Here is a 20,009-nt window from a genome sequence, read left to right as displayed (position 1 = left end):
CATTAATCACTAACTTGTGATCTCGTAATGCCTGAAAGACCTGAAGCAGATGATCTCTGTGGTCTGCCTCATTCTTGGAGAAAACAATGATATCATCAAAGAAAGTGCCAACACATAGCCTGTACTCTCGAAAAATCATGTCCATCATCCGGTTAAATGTCGCAGGAGCATTGGTTAAGCCAAAAGGCATCACCAGAAACTCAAATAACCCAAAAGTCGTCTGAAAAGCTGTCTTGTAGACGTCTTCCGGCACGATCCTGATCTGATGATATCCACTCTTCATATCAATCCTGCTAAAGCACAAGGATCCCTGTAATCTGTCGAGTATTTCATTGATCCTAGGAATCGGAAATCTGTTCTTGATGGTGATTTTGTTGAGAGCTCTATAATCGATGCACATTCTCCAAGATCCGTCTTTCTTCAAAACCAACAACACTGGAGAGCAATACGGTGAAGTACTAGGCTGAATAAGACCTTTTTCCAAGAGGTCTTTCACTTGGTTCATAATCTCTTCATTCTGTGCTCGGCTCACACGATAAGGTGGCCGGTTTGGCGGTGTGCTTCCAGGTATCAGATCAATGGTATGATCTTCAGGACGAGCAGGTGGTAATTCGCCCGGTAGGCCCTCTGAGAAGCAATCGGCGTGAAACTGGAGAAAGTCTTGGCATTCTTTATCAAGTTTGGACATATTTGTCCTATCCTTATCGCTGTATTCTTTGATAAAGATCGAGTAAACAAACAGACTGGATTTCATTAATTTAGAAACGGCCGAAGCCGATACAATAGGGACAAACTCGCCCTTCAGTTTAATATCAAGTACAATGGTTCTGCCCTTCTCTGTAGTCAATGTCGCTTTCCTCGCCCGATAATCGACCACGGCGTTGTTCTTGTGGTACCAGGGAATCCCTAAGAGAACATCACAACCTTCCAAAGGCATTATGAAAAAGTCTTCATGCCCCAAATATCCCTGACAATGCAACCGAAGTTTGCCAATGACAGGTGTAATGGCTACATCCCCGCCGAGCGCCGCTAGAACAGCCTCCGCAAGTGGTCCCATCCGATCCGGAGTGATCTCGAGCCGCGCTGCCAATTCCGGTGAAATGAATTTGGCCTTGGCTTCATCAAAGAAGAGCAGGGCCTCTTGATCTTTCACTTTGTCCCAAGCTCGACAAAGTTCTGTACTTTCGTCCATGGTGTTGGGATCGGTACCCACACAATTTGGTACCAGTCCTGTTTTCATCTTGCCTTTTCTTCCACGTTCCTCAGCTGCTCTCGAACTCTCAGGCCTGTTGTCGTCCTTATCATTCTGTTCTTTCTGTGCCTTTTTAAGGCTCTTCGCGAAGATATGTCCATGTTCCTCGCATCCAAAGCACTTCCCCTCCCTGATGAAGTGAGCTCTCTCCTGAGAAGTAAGCTTGGGTCGTGCATCCTTCTTCTCTGGGTTGCGTTTTCTCTTTCTACTTTCATTCCTAGAAGGCAGTTCGTCTCGTTGTGTCATGACGTCATCGGTGGGGTAGGAAAGATTGCCAGAGTGGATGGCAAAGCCCCGCTTCGCATGACTCATCAACTCCTAATAGAAGCTGACTTCTGTTCCAAGCAGTGATCTCGGATCTCTATAGGTAAACCCAGGGTGAACCGCTCAATCTGTTCTCTGAACAAAATATTCTTGAATGAAGAGACGGGTAGAAAAGAGCTCCAAAATCTCTCACAGTAAGCATCCACTGTATCTCTCTTGGTCATCCGAAGATGGCTCCAAGCAGCTCGTATATCACGTTCATACTCTTGCGTCAGCCAAAGAAGAAATAAAAAGCTTCTTAAATTTCAGCCATTTAACTGGCGCAGTCTTGTTTAAAAGAAGCGTGGACCACCAAGTTCGAGCATTCCCCTTAAAGTAAGAGGCAGCTCTCCGAATCTTGGAGTGCTCTGAGTAGCGTCCTCCTGCGAAAGCGATGTCAAACTGTTGAATAAAAGACAAAGCCTTCGAAGCATCTTTGTATCCTGAAAAAGTGTCAAATTTGATGGACTGTCCACCTTCCTTAAACTCACGGACTTTCTTGCTTTTATCTTCCAGAAAGTCATACTGGTTCAAGCATAATTGTTTCCGTACGTACGTCCGGCTGCCTTCCGTACCGTACGGTACTTCCGTACGGAATCCGTACGTACCGTACGATTCCGTACGTGCATGGCTTTTTAAAAAAAAAATTCGGCCGTCGGTTGCTTATCCGCCTGGTCGAACTCTTTGGGCGAGCCTTTTTATAAGCCAACCTATCTTATTACCACATTACAGAGTAGCAGAAGTTAGAACTCAGTCTCAGGAGTCTGCACAGTGTCTGCACAGAGACAAAGGAAGTGTGGAACGCCGCCGATAAGGTTCTCCCTCCCTCCCTCCCTTTGTGTTTGGAGTCAGCAAGCCTGAAGGAGGCACTCTAGAGTCGTGACCTCGCGAAAGATTGTAAGTTTTGTATTCAACTTTGAAGTTTGTGTTAATTGTGTTGCAGAGTTATCATGCCTCGTCGACCTAATCCTCTTTGGGCCGAGCACACCAATGTCCTGAGAGTTGTCAACACAGGAGGCCAAGCAGGTTCAGGGACTCGCACTTGGGTGTGCAAGTACTGCGGAGAGCAGATGACCAGTACAATTACCAGGGTTTTGAAGCACCTCACTGGTATTGGCACCACTGGACATTGTGGGGGTTGCGAGACTATCCCGCAAGCATTGAGGGATGCCTTGATTTTGGAGCATTTTCCTCCAGGATCTACTGCATCATCACAGTCAGGGGGAGCACGTGCAGCAGCAACAGCAGCAGAGGATGCCTTGCAAGATGCATTACTTGGAGATATTGGCGGCTCTGCGTCTGCAGCGCCATCATTTGCAGGCACTAGTAGAAAGAGAGCTCGTGTTTCACAGGCTGAGGATGAGGGTGCTAGTGCTTCAGCAGCAAGTGCAGGTGGGGTTGAGGGAGTACGTGGCCCAAGGCAAACCACATTGCCATCACGTGTACACAGTGATTCATGGGTAAAAGAGCAACAGAAAGTTGCAAAGATGGAGATTGCGCGGACTCTCATAGAGTGCAACATTGCATTCAATGTGTTGAAGACTGATCAATGGAAGAGGATGGTGAGAGCTATTTCACAGGTTGGTGCTACAAATTCCTGGAATGGTCTTGACTACCAAAAGATGCGCACTACCATGCTTGACGACCAAAAAGAGATCATAGACCGAGCATTGACTCCAGTGAAGGTTGGGTGGCAACAATTTGGATGCACTATTCTTTCTGATGGGTGGAGTGACACGCGGAGGCGCCACATTATCAATATCCTTGTTTCCTCCTGCTTGGGCACATACTTCTTACGAGCCGTGGATGCAGGGAAAGCTGGAGAACGCATTTCTGCGGACTTCATCTTCAAACATATTCGCCAGGCCATCAAGGAGGTTGGGGAGAAGAACGTCGTGCAGGTAGATACTGATTCCTGACCATGTGGCATGCACATTTGAATTTTGCATACATTGTCCAACGTAATAATGTCCACACTTCATTTAATATCTTGTCATGACTCATTGTAGGTGGTCACTGATAATGCCTCCAATTGCAAGGCCATGGGGGATATGGTGGAGGCTAAGTTCAAGCACATTGTGTGGACACCATGCACTGCACATTGCCTAGACCTTCTCATGGAGGACATAGGCAAACTTCCCTGGGTGCAGCCTACAATGTCTGATGCGTCTAAGCTTACCACTTTTTTCCGCAAAAAACACCAGGCCTTGGCAATCTTCAGGAGCCAAGGCATCGTAGACATGGTGCGTCCCTCGAAGACCAGATTTGCATACATGTATCTGGTGCTTCAGAGGCTGTTCAGATTGAGAGATTGTCAACAATGTGTGACTACTATCTATCCTTTTTGTTGATTTCTTTCTTATTATCTATTTACTTTCACTTTTTAGAAACACCCCTCGGGAAATCTAACTGCCCTGCATTGCATAGCTAGTGTGGAACTGTTCAGAGGGAGTCCAGGCCTGAGGGCAAGAGAGCACTAAGGTTGGACAAGGACTATGGTTAGCCAAGTGGGGTCATTGACTAGCCAAAGTGGAATCCTTTGCTACAGAGGCTACATTTCAGTTTTGGATGTGGCCGCAGTGTACAAAGAGGGTCGGATGACCTAGAAAGATACAATGGCAGCATATCCTAAAATTTAGGGAACTGCTATTTTGGGACTTGAAAATGTGTTGGCGTCATTACCTCCGGAATGACAAGGGGAACATTTTCTTACTCTGCGGTGAAGTCAACTGGGCAACCGGTTGGGATATTTTTAGACAGCAACCCCGAAACGGGAAAATGCTTATAAATGTGCCAAGTGGCACCTTCTGGTGCACTTGCCTCATGCAACAAGAAGTGGCGCTGAATTTAGGAGGGGGAGAGCCTCATTTTCAGTTTTTTGTCACAGGTTGAGAGCTATGGAGTGCTTGCTTTCCCTCTTATGCACAGTGCGGTGCCACGAGTGATGCCCTGCACGCTACATACTGCCCTCTCTCTCCCCTTTGGCAGTATGTTATGCCCCTCTAGTGGGCTCTTCATTTGACCAATGTACAGTTGTGTGGGTTCATGCACGATTGCCGAGGCAAGAGCCTCTTGTACAGGTACTGGATTAGCTAGCGGCTAATCCCCCCGCAGGTACAGGTGAATTCGGAGAGGTTTCACGCCAGAAATCTCGTCTGATTCAAAGGGCAAGTAGCCCTACAGGTGCAGGAGCTCGAGGACTTGCTACGGATGTGACCGGCACGCGAAACGGAGCCCGAAACAGTGAATTACAGCCTGCTGTGTATTTTTGCAGGTTTAGGGTTTTGGCCCTAAACGGACCCTAATACCCCCAGGAGGTTCGGGGACGCAAGGGGACCGCTGTACAGGTGATCTGGCGCATTTTCAGGGCTGAAATCAGAGAATTCAGCGTGCTGCAGATTCTCGCCAGGTTTTGCAAAGTGCCCGTATGCGTCGGGAAAGTCAGTCGATGTGTGGGAATACTAACTGTGAAGGGTCCTAGTACAGTTATGCTGCCGAAATCAGGCCGGAACAGTTGAAATTCAGCCAAATTTGTGCGGGGCAGCTTGTAGGGATCCACAGCATTTATTCCCTCTTTTAAAGAATAAAGAAATACCGAAAGGGACGCCTAAGTTAGGGGCCAATCTGGTGTCGGTCTTCTCATACAGGTGCATTCTAGCATCTGTATCCCATTCCCCTCTCTTGTGTCACTATAGCGCAGGTATAATAGACGACTAATAATGGGTGAAAGCTAAATCAAGGTTTGAAGTAAAGTCTACCGCCCTTTTTGGATTGAACAGGCCGGTTTCATGGTTCCATCGATGGGATTAAATCACTTTTTCCCATAGAAGTGAGCCTTGGTCAGTTTTGGGCTTGAAGACACAGGGGATCATAGACCAGACACAGGGAATTGCAATTATGGCTGACAGACCAGATGATGTGACTGAAGAGGTTTCCTCTTCACAGGGTCAACAGATACATGAAGTGGGTGAGTCCTCAAGACCACCACAGACAGATGACGATATATTCAAGACCCAGTTGGCTACTGCTGTGGCTATGTTCACACAAGTAATGCAGAATCCGAGGTTTTTAGCCTTTCTGCAACCTCATGTTCCGTCTCAGCAAGTTGGGTCACTGGATCATATTCAAAAGCCTGTTAAGGCTCGAGCACAGGTGATTCATACCGCACAGTCAATGGAAACACGTGTACACTTGACGGAGAACATGCAGTCCCCACAACCTATGCCTAAGGTGCAAGAACAGGTGGCTGAGATGCCAGTCTTTCAAGCTGTACCAGTTCAGCCCGCCACCTTTCAGCAGCCTATAGCTAGTTCTAATGGGCAGGGAAGCAACCTACAGGCTATGCAACAGGTCTTCCCACCACCTTCAGTACACCCTGGCTATTTTGGAGGTGGATCGGTATTCCAGAGCATGGCTGGTCATGCACCTGGAAATCAGTTTTACACGCCAAGAACAGTGTTCGGGGGTGCTCAAACGATGATGCCTAACCCCATGTACAGTGTCATGGGTATGCAACCAGGGTTTCAGAGCACTCAGGGCCAATTCGGGATGCCACAGGCAAATTTTGGTATGGCTGGAATTACAAATCAGCAGCCAAATATGGCGTTTCCAGGTCAAGTTAATAGCGGCCAAGGAACACAGATGAACCCTAATAGTGTTCCCATGTTTCAGTCACTTCCATATGACAATTTAACGCCGCTGGAGAGGCCAACTCCGTACAAAGAAGGTGGCAAAGGTGTGTCATTCACGACCTTTACAGGGTTTGATGACAGGAAGAAGGCTCTCTCATTCCTCCAGCAGTTTGACAAGGCCTATGCAAGGGAAAACTTTACAGAGGCTTCAAAGGTCCGCAAGGCAGCCACTTTCTTGACAGGGAATGCGGGACAATGGTGGACAACTTTATTGCTTCAAGGGCAAGCTCCGTCCACAGGGATTTACTTCAAGCAGATCTTTGCAGCAGCATGGTTATCTGATGACTTTGAAACAGATGTCATGACAGAATGGCACCAGCTAAATGCTGCCACTTGCAGAAATCTGGATGATTACAATCGGAAGTTTTGGAAAGCTCTACTTCCAATAACTTCCTATAGGTTTGTGCCATTGACAGAACAGATTGAAAAATACTGTTGTGGCCTACCAAAAGGATTGAGAAAGTACTGCACGAAGACAAAAGTCACTACTTTGACGCAGCTCATTGAGGTAGCAAACACTGGCAATGGTTTGCTCAAGGGAGAAGATTGTGAATTTAACACTGGCGTCAAGGCAGGATCAGGCAAGAAAAATTCAGCCAAGAAGCACGTTCCCAATGAGGCTCCTAAAGGCACTCAGGAGTCAGCCAACGCAGGGAAAGACAAAGCTACGGCTGAATCAAAAAAGGGGCCAGCAAAGAAATGGAAAAGACGTTTTCCTCACAAGTCAGAAGAGCAAAAGAAGGTCCTGAGGACAGAGAACAAATGCTTTATATGTGAGCAGCCTGGCCACATTGCTTACAATTGTCCTACAAAGAAAAGGCCAGCTGATTCTGATGACAAGGAAGACAAGAAAGGAAAGAAGCCCATGGCTGGTCTAGTGCCAGATATGGTGGGCGACAAGCCAAATTCAGATGCAAGTGAGCTTTGCAGAGCATGGGGAAAGGTCAGGGATCAAACAGTGCTTATCTTTTTTGATCCAGGTGCCAAAGCCAACTTTATTTCCCCAGAATTGGCTTCGAAGTTGGGAATCAAACCTGAAGAGATGGGGTATACAGCAGAGGCAGGTTTGGCATGTCCTAGCCATACAGAGGCTGTGACACCCATCATCGGAAAGTTGCGCCTACATATCCAGTCCTATGTAGATGCTGAAGAATTTTACATCATGCCACTGGACAGATGTGATGTGTTGCTAGGTATTCCTTGGTTGTTTCATGTACAGGGAATCATGGATGCCTACAACAAAAAGATCATTGTACAGAGCAGGGGAAAGACTCACATTCTGGATGTAAAGCTTAAAGGGGAGTCTATTCCCACTGTATCAGCTTCTGCTATTACTTCTGTAATGAAAAAGCATCTTTCTGCGTACTTGGTTTTTGCACGTGAAGTGTCAGATTGTGATGAATCAAATTTATCTGTGCTAGATAAAGAAAGGTCAATGTTTTTACAACAGTATAGTGACTGTTTTTCCGATTCATTACCGTCTCAATTACCGCCAGAGAGACCCGAGGACCATGCGATAGATTTGGTGCCAGGCAGTAGCCCACCAAATAAGCCTCCGTACAGGGTTAGTGCGGCTCAGCAGAAAGAGATAATGGGTCAAGTACAGGAGTTGTTAGAAAAGGGGCTGATTCAGCCCAGTTCATCTCCATTCTGTTCTCCAGTGTTGTTGGTGCAGAAAAAGGATGGCTCATGGCGTATGTGCATAGACTACCGTGCACTGAACAAGAATACCATCAAGAATAGGTTCCCTATACCTAGAATTGATGATATTATGGACAAATTAGAAGGAGCAGCTATGTTTAGCAGGATAGATCTAAAGAGTGGGTACCATCAGATCCGCATTAGATCAGAGGATGTGCACAAGACTGCTTTTAGAACGACGTTTGGCCTTTACGAATTTTTAATGATGCCCTTTGGTCTCACAAATGCTCCTGCTACGTTCAATAGGATGATGGACAGAATTTTCCGTCCACACCAGCAGTTTGTTGGTACATTCTTTGATGACATGATAGTCTACTCAAAGAATGAAGAGGAGCATAGGCATCACTTGGCCATTGTGTTCAAAGAGCTACGCAGTCATAGGTTGCTCATCAATGCAAAGAAAAGTGAGTTTTTTCTGAAAGAGATTCACTTTCTGAGACACATTGTCTCAAAGGATGGTGTCAGAATGGATCCTGCAAAAGTTGAAGCGATCAAGTCATGGCCAAATTTGAAGACGGTGCATGATGTCCGAAGCTTCTTGGGACTATGCTCCTATTACAGAAGGTTTATCCGTAATTTCGCTGAGATTGCTTCACCTTTACATGCTCTTCAAAAGAAGGCAATCACCTTTAGATGGACACAGAAAGAGATTTCAGCTTTTAATCTCTTAAAGGAAAAGATGACTTCGGATCCAGTCATTGTGTTGCCAGATCTTAGGAAGTCATTTGTGGTCCAGTGTGACGCCTGCGGTAGTAGCATTGGTGCAGTGCTAATGCAAGATGGCAGGGTAGTAGCCTATGAGAGCAGAATTTTGCAAGGGCCAGAGATGACCATGCAGGTCTATGAGAAAGAGTTACTGGCTGTGATTCATGCGCTCTTAAGTTGGAAACACTACCTGCTAGGTGCAGACTTTGTTGTCCAAACGGATCATCAGACCTTGCGATACTTCTTGACACAGACAAAGTTATCTAAGAAGCATATGCGATGGGCAAATATCTTGTCCATGTTCCATTTTCAGATTGTGCATGTGGAAGGCAAGAAGAATGTTGTGGCTGATGCCTTGTCAAGGAAGCCACAAATTTCAGCTGTGTCGATTCCTTATCATCATGAACTTGATGATATGAGAGAACAGTATGCAAATGATGAAGATTTTGCAAGGGTCTTCGAGCAACTAATGGATGGACAACGTCATGAACACTATCTTCTTAAAGACGGGTTCATGATGATGCATGGCAGATTGTGTGTCACAAAGCCATTGCGACGCAAAGTTATGGAAGAGAGTCATGTCCCACCGTATGCAGGGCATCGTGGTATCGATGCTAGAGTTAAAGCGGTTGAGACATTCTTCTATTGGCCTACATTGAGAAGGGATGTGGATGCCTTTGTGCGAGAATGCCTAATATGCCAAAAGGTCAAGTTTGACAGGCAAAAGGCACCAGGGTTATTGCAACCACTACCTATTCCAGATAAACCATGGGAAAGTATTGCTATGGATTTTATCTTTGATCTTCCGAGAACGCAAACAAGAAATGATGGTATTTGGACCATTATTTGCAGATTCAGCAAACAGGCTCATTTTATTCCTGTCAGGAAGAAGATAAAGCCAGATCAGATGGCACGCTTGTTTATGAGCAATATTTTCAAGTATCATGGCATGCCACAGTCGATTGTTAGCGACCGTGATCCACGCATGACAAGTTTGTTTTGGAGAGGCTTGTTTGAGAATATGGGCACCACGCTCAAATTCTCTTCGTCATTTCATCCTCAAACAGATGGGCAGTCAAAAGAGGCAAATTCTACTGTCCTAGATCTGCTAAAGTGCTATGTGTCAGAGCATAAAGGAAAGTGGGAGCAGTATTTGCCATTGGTGGAGTATGCATACAATAATACAGTGCATTCATCAACTGGCAAGGCACCTTTTGAGATAGTTGAAGGTGGCAAGAAAGTTCCTCCCATACTGCATACAAAGGACAAGATATTTGAAGCAGATAAATATGTTCAGGACATGGATGAAATGTACAAGAAGGTCAAAGTGGCCTTAGAAAGGACTCAGGCAAAGCAAAAGAAAGCAGCTGATCGTCACCGTCGTGAAGTGGTATATTCACTTGGTGATTGGGTGCTTTTACGCTTTGAAAAGGCAAGGTTAAAGAAGATGAAGGGCAAGGAAAGACTGTTTCCAAAGCTCAGCATGCGTTACTATGGGCCTTTTCAAGTGTGCGACATAATCAATGATGTTGCATATAGGCTGAAATTGCCTGACAGTTGGAAGATTCACAATGCGTTTCATGTGAGTCTTCTCAGACCCTATGTGGGTGATGTGCCAGAAGATATGCCAGCTGAAGATCAGCCGGAAGTCGAGGAACTTGACGAGATCTTGATCCTTGAACAGATTTTGGCACACAAAGAAAGGAAAATGAAAGGCAAGATTGCTAGGCGTTACTTGGTAAAGTTCAGAAACTATCCACCAATGGATGCTAAGTGGATGGAAGAAGGTGAACTTGCAGAGTCACCAACTGTGCTATCACTTTACCTGGAAGCCTTCGATTTGCAACCTACCTTGACCCCTTGAGTTTCAAAGCTAAATGGATTGTCAGTGTGACAATGGCTTCTGAAACAAATGATGTACATGGTATTTAAAGTGAGCTCAAATCAAATACCTGTTACATGAATGTTAGAGCTGTACAGATTGTCAGTTTGGCAATTGCTCTTATGGAATGTCCAAAAGTTTGGTTAGTGCTATAGAAGTGAGTATTTCTTGTCAGTTTGTCAAGGATACAGTGATTGCTTCTATTGAAGAGTACATGTGTAACTGCATTCTTAAACTGTCGGTTTGGGTATGCTCGAAAGTGTTACGGGATCCAACGTGTACTATAAGACAGTGGCAAAATGTGCAGCTACCATTTTGTCATTGGAAAGTTAGTGACTCAAAGCAATGGCAGAGTGCGAAGCTACCACTATGTCATTGGGACACGGTTCACACGCAGGCAATACATGAGTCGACGAGATGTTGAATACACCAGGGTTGACAATGAGCATGTATGTGTCGTATATGTGTCGACAGGTGTTGAATACATCAGTGTTGACAGTAAGCATGTACGACATAGATGCAAACGAGGACGTTTGAGATTTCAAGAGGGGGGTATGTCACCAATGTGTCACTACTATCTATCCTTTTTGTTGATTTCTTTCTTATTATCTATTTACTTTCACTTTTTGGAAACACCCCTCGGGAAATCTAACTGCCCTGCATTGCATAGCTAGTGTGGAACTGTTCAGAGGGAGTCCAGGCTTGAGGGCAAGAGAGCACTAAGGTTGGACAAGGACTATGGTTAGCCAAGTGGGGTCATTGACTAGCCAAAGTGGAATCCTTTGCTACAGAGGCTACATTTCAGTTCTGGATGTCGCCGCAGTGTACAAAGAGGGTCGGATGACCTAGAAAGATACAATGGCAGCATCTCCTAAAATTTAGGGAACTGCTATTTTGGGACTTGAAAATGTGTTGGCGTCATTACCTTCGGAATGACAAGGGGAACATTTTCTTACTCTGCCGTGAAGTCAACTGGGCAACCGGTTGGGATATTTTTAGACGGCAACCCCGAAACGGGAAAATGCTTATAAATGTGCCAAGTGGCACCTTCTGGTGCACTTGCCTCATGCAACAAGAAGTGGCGCTGAATTTAGGAGGGGGAGAGCCTCATTTTCAGTTTTTTGTCACAGGTTGAGAGCTATGGAGTGCTTGCTTTCCCTCTTATGCACAGTGCGGTGCCACGAGTGATGCCCTGCACGCTACGCACTGCCCTCTCTCTCCCCTTTGGCAGTATGTTATGCCCCTCTAGTGGACTCTTCATTTGACCAATGTACAGTTGTGTGGGTTCATGCGCGATTGCCGAGGCAAGAGCCTCTTGTACAGGTACTGGATTAGCTAGCGGCTAATCCCCCCGCAGGTACAGGTGAATTCGGAGAGGTTTCACGCCAGAAATCTCGTCTGATTCAAAGGGCAAGTAGCCCTACAGGTGCAGGAGCTCGAGGACTTGCTACGGATGCGACCGGCACGCGAAACGGAGCCCGAAACAGTGAATTACAGCCTGCTGTGTATTTTTGCAGGTTTAGGGTTTTGGCCCTAAACGGACCCTAATACCCCCAGGAGGTTCGGGGACGCAAGGGGACCGCTGTACAGGTGATCTGGCGCATTTTCAGGGCTGAAATCAGAGAATTCAGCGTGCTGCAGATTCTCGCCAGGTTTTGCAAAGTGCCCGTATGCATCGGGAAAGTCAGTCGATGTGTGGGAATACTAACTATGAAGGGTCCTAGTACAGTTATGCTGCCGAAATCAGGCCGGAACAGTTGAAATTCAGCCAAATTTGTGCGGGGCAGCTTGTAGGGATCCACAGCATTTATTCCCTCTTTTAAAGAATAAAGAAATACCGAAAGGGGCGCCTAAGTTAGGGGCCAATCTGGTGTCGGTCTTCTCATACAGGTGCATTCTAGCATCTGTATCCCATTCCCCTCTCTTGTGTCGCTATAGCGCGGGTATAATAGACGACTAATAATGGGTGAAAGCTAAATCAAGGTTTGAAGTAAAGTCTACCGCCCTTTTTGGATTGAACAGGCCGGTTTCAAAGATCCACTGTTGCAGACACTTGTGGATCCAAAGTGGAGATTGATGCACCACGCTCAGTCAGAGGCGACCAAGTACATTCAAAGAAAGGTTCTTGATGAGACCTTCTGGACACAGGTGCAGTCCTTGGCAGTGGCTCTACAGCCATTTTATGTACTACTACGGGTCACAAACATGGAGGGCTCTACACTTGGGTTGGTGTATCATCTGTTTATGCAGATGAAGAGACACATTTTTGAATGTACCTCATTGACACAGGATCGGTAAGTACAAACTACAAAGTGCTCTAATGTCCTCATGTGACATGTCTATTTATAATTTTTCAAAACACATACTTACTGTGACTATTTTGTTTGCAGTCGTGATGATATTTTGGCTATTGTAGAGACTCGATGGCAGTTAATGCGTCGTCCCATCCATGGGATGGCTGCAGTTCTCCATCCTCTCTACAAGAGCCAAGAATTGTTTGAGGAGGCTTCATTGCTCACACTACGCTCTGAATATCTGAACATTATATACGATGAGGATGAGCAATTGATTCTGGATTCAGAGATGAGTAGCTACATGAACAGTTTAGGACCCACCTTTGTGCGGTCCGTAGCATTGAGAAAGGAAGCTACCAAGCTTCCTTTAACATGGTAGCAGAAGAACTATGGACGCCATGGCCTTCCCAAGTTGTGCCACCTTGCATTGCGCATCCTTTCTCAGGTGAATACTAAAGTCTAAATTATAATTTATATTTATGGCATGATGAATCTATATTGTCACACGTGACACTTGTGACCCATGAGTGTTCGCTATTTGAATTGCTGTAGGATTGCTCAACTGGGGCATGCGAGCGCAACTGGAGTGCATACTCTCTTATTCACACGAAGATCCGCAATCGTCTTAGCACCAAGCAGTTAGAGAGATTGGTTTATTGCCGTGCTAACATGCGGCTTGTGCGCAGCTTTCATGCCTTGGGGACACCCAAGCAGGTGAGATTTACATGCACATTTATGAAAACAAGTCAATGATCAAAAGACAGTGTTGAATCATGGACTATGTTTTGTCTTGTCATTGTAGGTGGATCCCACAGAGTTGAAGATGGTGGCAGATCCTACTGCGGAGGAGGTCGATGCACGGATTAGAGATGAGCAGGAGGAGATCCTTCGAGAGTTTCACACGGAGCTAGAGAGCGTGGATCGTCGGGTCACTAGATCTCGCTCTCGAGCTTACAGTATTCCTCTTCGCATTGCTGCTGCAGATCCAGAGGTTGCACACAGAGAGAGCATTCGCAGAGGAAAGTTACCCGTTCGGCCTGCTCGTAAACGAGCCAATGAGGCTATTCGACTCATCCACACCCAGAGTTCAAAGGCTGATGATCCAGATGAGCGCGATGCACCCCTAGCATCTGTGCCAGAGGAGAGAGAGCCCGATTATGATGATGAGGGCAATGTCTTGACAGATGGAGACATGCTCTCTGAGTCTTCATCAGCCTCTGATGATGATTTTGAGTAGTAGTGATTGCCCAGTGCTTTGGGTCTTGGGACTTGGACATTTGTCATAACTCATTTATGCTTTTTATTTTGTTGCTTGAGCCACCCAGACTCTTCATTGAGTGACTATGTTATTTTTGTATCAGGATTCAGCATTCAGTTATGTACTTTTGACTTACACTATGCCATGTGGTCTGGACTCGATTCTAGCGGTTACTTAACTTGTGGGGTGATTTTAAGTGTTTTTGGAAAGTTGTGACTATGTTTAAGTATTGTGCAGTGTTTTTAAACTAGATAGGTTGTATATAAATTTGAAATTCTCTGTATTTTTAGCTTTTAAAAAATATACCACGAATTTTACGTACCTTATGGCCCAATCCATACGATACAATGTACAATACATACCGAACACGTACCGAATACTACATACCTTACAACCTTGACTGCACTGGAACCAACAGTTCATCCTTGCCTTCTTTTCGTCACGACAAAATCGCCCTTGTCTGCTTTGTACTTCTTCTTTGCGATGAGATTCCCTTCTAGGTTGGGAGTTTGGGCTCCCTTTTATAGGCCCTGGGGAGAGGATGGGTGATGACTAAAATAGAGAGAGAGAGAGAGAGAGGGGGGGGGGGGGGGGGTTTCTTTTTACTTGCGCAAAAAGCTGCTCTTTTTTTTAATTAAAAAAACAACTTTTGTTGTCTCTCTCCTCTCTACGTTTTTTGCTTTTTCCCTTTTTCTTAAAAACTAAAGTTAGTGGCTAGGGTTAGGATGAGGGTAGGGTTAGGGTTTCCTGCCGAGTTGAGGATTAGGATTTCAGCTGTGATTATGGTTAGGGTTTGCTACTGAAAATAGGGTTAAGGTTTTTGCTGCTCAAAATTAGGGTTAGGGTTTTTGCTTCTGAAAATTAGGGTTAGGGTTTTTTGCTGATAATTAAGTTTAGGGTTTTTGCTGCTGAAAATTAGGGTTAGGGTTTCCAACTGAAACCTTAACTTTGTAACATCCCTCCGACTTCAAAACGATTGACCTCAACTGTAGGTTCATATATAAAACATACAAAGTTACATGTTTCAAGCAGATCGCTATCCAGGCGTCCCCGGAATGCAAAAAGACATCCATATGGCAAACAATAATGCACTTTGGAATAATTTCCTTTGCTTCGGAATAGTCTCCTTTACTTCGGAATGATTTACTTTGCTTCGGAATAGTCTCCTTTACTTCGGAATAATTTCCTTTACTTCTTTAGAGTAAAAATTACTCGTACTTAGAATCCGACTTCAATTGTGTCTTTGAGACTTAACGCGTTAACTGAGAGCTTAAACAAGCTAATTGGACTATATCTTTCAATAGTTTCTTGCACTATATCTTTCAATAGTCGCTTGCACTATATCTTTCAATAGGCTACTGGCTTGCACTATTGTACAGAAGATTCCCAACATAATGCTCGTCCCATACTTTACGAGGTATTGGGAACATCTGCTTCCAAATGGACATTTGGCCAAAGAATAAACTTGCATTATCATCACGGTAAGCTATTCTTACATTCAGATGAATTTGTCTTGCTATCCTTTCCGATAGACAGCTAGAACACAATTCTATAATGCTTCTTCAATATCTCTGAAAGGAAACAAAAGAAGAAAGAAAAATTCTTTATATCAACAATTAGTATCATAACAAAGGTCTGGTTAACCCTCTGACTTCTAGTTTGAAGTATTGAGTTGTAAAACTTCTTCATAACTAGTAATGAACTTAGGATACGCTTGTAGACCTACCCGAGTAATGCATTGAGCATTGGTCGAGGCAAGGTAGGATCCGTACGTACGTACCTTACCGTACGGTACGGTACCGTACCGTACGGATCCGTACTGTACAATCATTTTTTTGTTGGGGAAAAAACCACAGCGGGTCTGCAAAATTGAGTTCGCCCATCAATTTTTTGTGTGCAAATTGGCAAATCATGATCAATGTGAACTTACAAGTTCTCTACAGTAACTAGTTTGTTGTGAAACTGCAAATTTTGGGTTGTGTATATTTGAGTTGTATCTGTTCTTGTCACTTCAATGTTGATTCATTGAACGTCGAGCAAGGAGTCGCGACTTGCTTCTGGTATTTGTATGAAACCTTTCCCTTGGTTTGTAGAATAGTGAACTAACATGCTTGAAGTGATACTTGTGAAATTTTTATCAAGTATGGACCGTATTATAGGTTTTTGGCTTTTAGAAAAAAAAACATACGAATTTTACATACCTGACAACTCTCCATTCGGTACTACGTACAAGACGTACCGAATACGTACCGTACCTTATGTACCTTACCACCTTGGGTCGAGGAGTACCAATCTGTCTTGGAACTAAAAATTCTTCCTGTTCCTTCTTTCAAATCTTCAAGAAATCCTGTTCTCGTATCAGAAACTGAGTCCAACTTGAGGGTATGGCGACCCATTGGATTGAATCCGACTTGAAGCTTTATTCTGTGCTTCTTCTTCTTAGCCAAAGATTCTCATCTTATAGGCATCTATTCTCCATTCTAAACTTGAGAGCCTCCTACTCTCGAGTCTGAGACTGAGCCCATTCTAAGGGTGTGGCAACCCTTTGGGCTGATCTGGCTCTGATCACTTAGAGCAATTCTTCTTGAGCAAAGGCCTAAGCCTTCTACTACTCCTTCCATTGGCATTCCTACAAGAAAAACACATAGAACAAGAAATTAAAACAAGAAAACATCACTTGACTTATCAAAGAGACTGAAAAGCTGCTCGCAATTTGGAAAGCAACTTCGGACCTCAGAAGAACAGCACTAGCTTTCTAATAGCAATCCTTTCGGAAAGCATACTTAAACCGGCCTGTTTACTTTAAAAAGGGCGGTAGACTTTACTTTAACCTTGATTTAGCTTTCACCCATTTACGTCGTCTATTTTACCTGTACTTTATTGACACGAGAGGGGAATGGGATACAGATGCTAGAGTGCATCTATATGCGAATCAGACACCAGATTGGCCCCTAACAAGCGGCTCTCATAAGCAATGACTAGGCCTTCTTGCATTAAGACCGCACCCAGACTACGACCACAAGCATCACAATATACTTCAAATGATTTCTGCAAGTCCAGCAAAATCAAAACTGGTCCCGTAGTCATTTTGTCTTTCAATGTCTGAAAGGCAGTCACCTCTGTGGATCCCCACAAGAAAGGAACTCGTTTCAATGTCAATATATGCAAAGGGGAAGCAATCTTTGCAAACTTTCAAACGTACCGCCTGTAGTATGAACATAATCCCAAGAAGCTTCTAACTTCATGGACATTCTTCAAGTCGGGCCAATTGCGTATAGCTTCTATCTTGGCCGGATCCATTTGCACTCCTGCTGCTGAGACAATGTGTCCCAAAAATTGTATCTCTGGTAGGAAGAATTCCATAGTTACCCGGAACGGGAATGGGAAACGGGAACGGGAGGGTCCGGAACGTTTCCGGAACGACAGGAGGACGGAACGGCAGAACGGGAACGGGGCCCGGAACGGTACCCCTTAAATATGCTTAAATTAGGCATTTAAGGGTGATTCTTGAACCTGATTAACTCAGACTCCAATTAGTTTCTATCTAGTTGTTCATATGTACTACTTAAACATGCATTTAAGTTTCCAATGTCGCTTAAGGCTTAAGCACATGCACATTGCAATTGTGCGCACTGCAACTAAGTTGCACAATGCAAACACATTAGTAACCTGTCATGACTCAACTTACAAGTTACAAGTGACAACATTGGACTTGAGAACTTGGCCTTCTTGAGAGCTTGAGAAGAAGTGTGAAAAAGCTCTCATTTTATAGGAGGTTGGAGACCCCCCCTTCCCCCCCCCCCTCTCTCTAGAAGCTTCTCCTCTTGAGGCCCCTCTAGAAGCTTCTCCTCTTGAGGCACTTGGCTCACGACACAAGGAGAGAGCCCAAAAAAAAAAATCAAATTTTTTTGACTTGGCCGGACGCCCGCGTTCCTGACCCCCTTCCGCCGGCGTTCCGGTTGCTGTTCCGTTGACAGGGTGGGCAAGGAACGTTCCATGTTCCCGTTTCCGTTCCGACAATTTGACCACCATGGGAACGCGTTCTGAGAACGTTTAGGGCACGTTCTACCCGTTCCCGGTAACTATGAAGAATTCACTTTTCTTTGCATCAATCACTAACTTGTGATGTCGTAATGCCTGAAAGACCTGAAGAAGGTGATCTCTGAGGTCCGTCTCATTCTTGGAGAAAACAATGATATCATCAAAGAAAGTGCCAACAAATAGCCTGTACTCTCAAAAAATCTTGTCCATCATCTAGTTAAATGTCGCAGGAGCATTGGTTAAGCCAAAAGGCATCACCAAAAACTCAAATAACCCAAAAGTCGTCCGAAAAGCTGTCTTGTGGACGTCTCCCGGCGCTATCTTGATCTGATGATATCCACTTTTCATATCAATCCTGCAAAAGCACGAGGATCCCTGTAGTCTGTCGAGTATATCATCAATCCGAGGAATCGGAAATCTGTTCTTGATGGTGATTTTGTTGAGAGCTCTATAATCGATGCACATTCTCCAAGATCCGTCTTTCTTCAGAATCAACAACACTAGAGAGCAATACGGTGAAGAACTCGACTGAATAAGACCCTTTTCCAAGAGGTCTTTCACTTGGTTCATAATCTCTTCATTCTGTGCTCGGCTCACACAATAAGGTGGCCGGTTTGGCGATGTGCTTCCAGGTATCAGATCAATGGAATGATCTTCAGGACGAGCAGGTCGTAACTCGTCTGGTAGGCCCTCTGAGAAGCAATCGGCGTGAGAGTGGCGAAAATCTTGGCATTCTTGATCAAGTTTAGACATATTTGTCCTATCCTTTTCGTTGAATTCTTTGATAAAGATCGAGTAAACAAACAGACTGGATTTAATTAATTTAGAAACGGCCGAAGCCGATACAATAGGGACAGACTCGCCCTTCAGTTTAATATCAAGTACAATGGTTCCGCCCTTCTCTGTAGTCAATGTCGCTTTGTTCTTGTGGTACCAAGGAATCCCTAAGAGAACATCACAACCTTCCAAAGGCATTATGTAAAAGTCCTCATGCCCCAAATACCCCTGACAATGCAACCGAAGTTTGCCAATGACAGGTGTAATGGCTACGTCCCTGCCGGGTGCCGCTAGAACTGCCTCCGTAGGTGGTCCCATCCGATCGGGAGTGATCTCAAGCCGTGCCGCCAATTCCGATGAAATGAAGTTGGCCTTGGCTCCTCCATCAAAGAAGATCAGGGCCTCTTGGTCTTTCACTTTGCCCCAAGCTCGGCAAAGTTCTGTACTTTCGTCCATGGTGTTGGGATCGGTACCCACACAATCTGGAACCAGTCCTGTTTTCATCTTGCCTTTTCTTTCACGTTCCTCAGCTGCTCTCGAACTCTCTGGCCTGTCGTCGTCCTTATCATTCTGTCCTTTTGGTGCCTTTTTAGAGCACTTCGCGGAGATATGTCCACGTTCCCCGCATCCAAAGCACTTCCCCTCCCTGATGAAGCGAGCTCTCTCCTGAGGAGTAAGCTTGGGTCGTGTATCCTTCTTCTCTGGGTTGCGCTTTCTCTTTATGCTTTCATTCCCAGAAATCTGTTCGTCTCGTTGTGTCATGACCTCATCGGTGGGGTAGGTCAAACTGCCAGAGTGAATGGCAAAGCCCCGCTTCGCATGACTCATCAACTCTTGAATAGAAGGTGACTTTTGTTCCAAGCAGTGATCTCGGATCTCTGTAGGTAGACCCAAGGTGAACCGCTCAATCTGTTCTCTGAATAAAATTTTCTTGAACGAAGAAGCTGGTAGAAAAGCGCTCCAGAATCTCACAGTAAGCATCCACTGTATCTCTCTTGGTCATTCGAAGATGGTTCCAAGCAGCTCGTATATCACGTTCATACTCTTGTGTCAGCCAAGCAGAAATAAAAAGCTTCTTAAATTTCAGTCATTTAACTGGCACAGT

At 44.9% G+C, this 20,009-nt stretch overlaps 2 protein-coding genes across 5 annotated transcripts in view; one reads left to right on the top strand and one right to left on the bottom strand.

Moving 5' to 3' along the window:
* Positions 1-20,009, bottom strand: part of LOC147446377 (uncharacterized) — a 51,182-nt gene that overhangs the window by 17,971 nt on the left and 13,202 nt on the right. The window lies entirely within an intron of this gene.
* Positions 12,779-13,457, top strand: LOC147446378 (uncharacterized). The gene is made up of 4 exons (XM_086526222.1): positions 12,779-12,828; positions 12,925-12,974; positions 13,214-13,273; positions 13,381-13,457. Exons 1-4 carry the CDS (start codon positions 12,779-12,781, stop codon positions 13,455-13,457), a joined length of 237 nt encoding a protein of 78 aa, XP_086382348.1.

This window comes from Adiantum capillus-veneris, chromosome 12 (genome assembly GCF_014529385.1).
Source record: "Adiantum capillus-veneris isolate H3 chromosome 12, ASM1452938v2, whole genome shotgun sequence".
Taxonomy (NCBI): domain Eukaryota; kingdom Viridiplantae; phylum Streptophyta; class Polypodiopsida; order Polypodiales; family Pteridaceae; genus Adiantum; species Adiantum capillus-veneris.
This window is presented reverse-complemented; position numbering and strand designations above follow the sequence as displayed.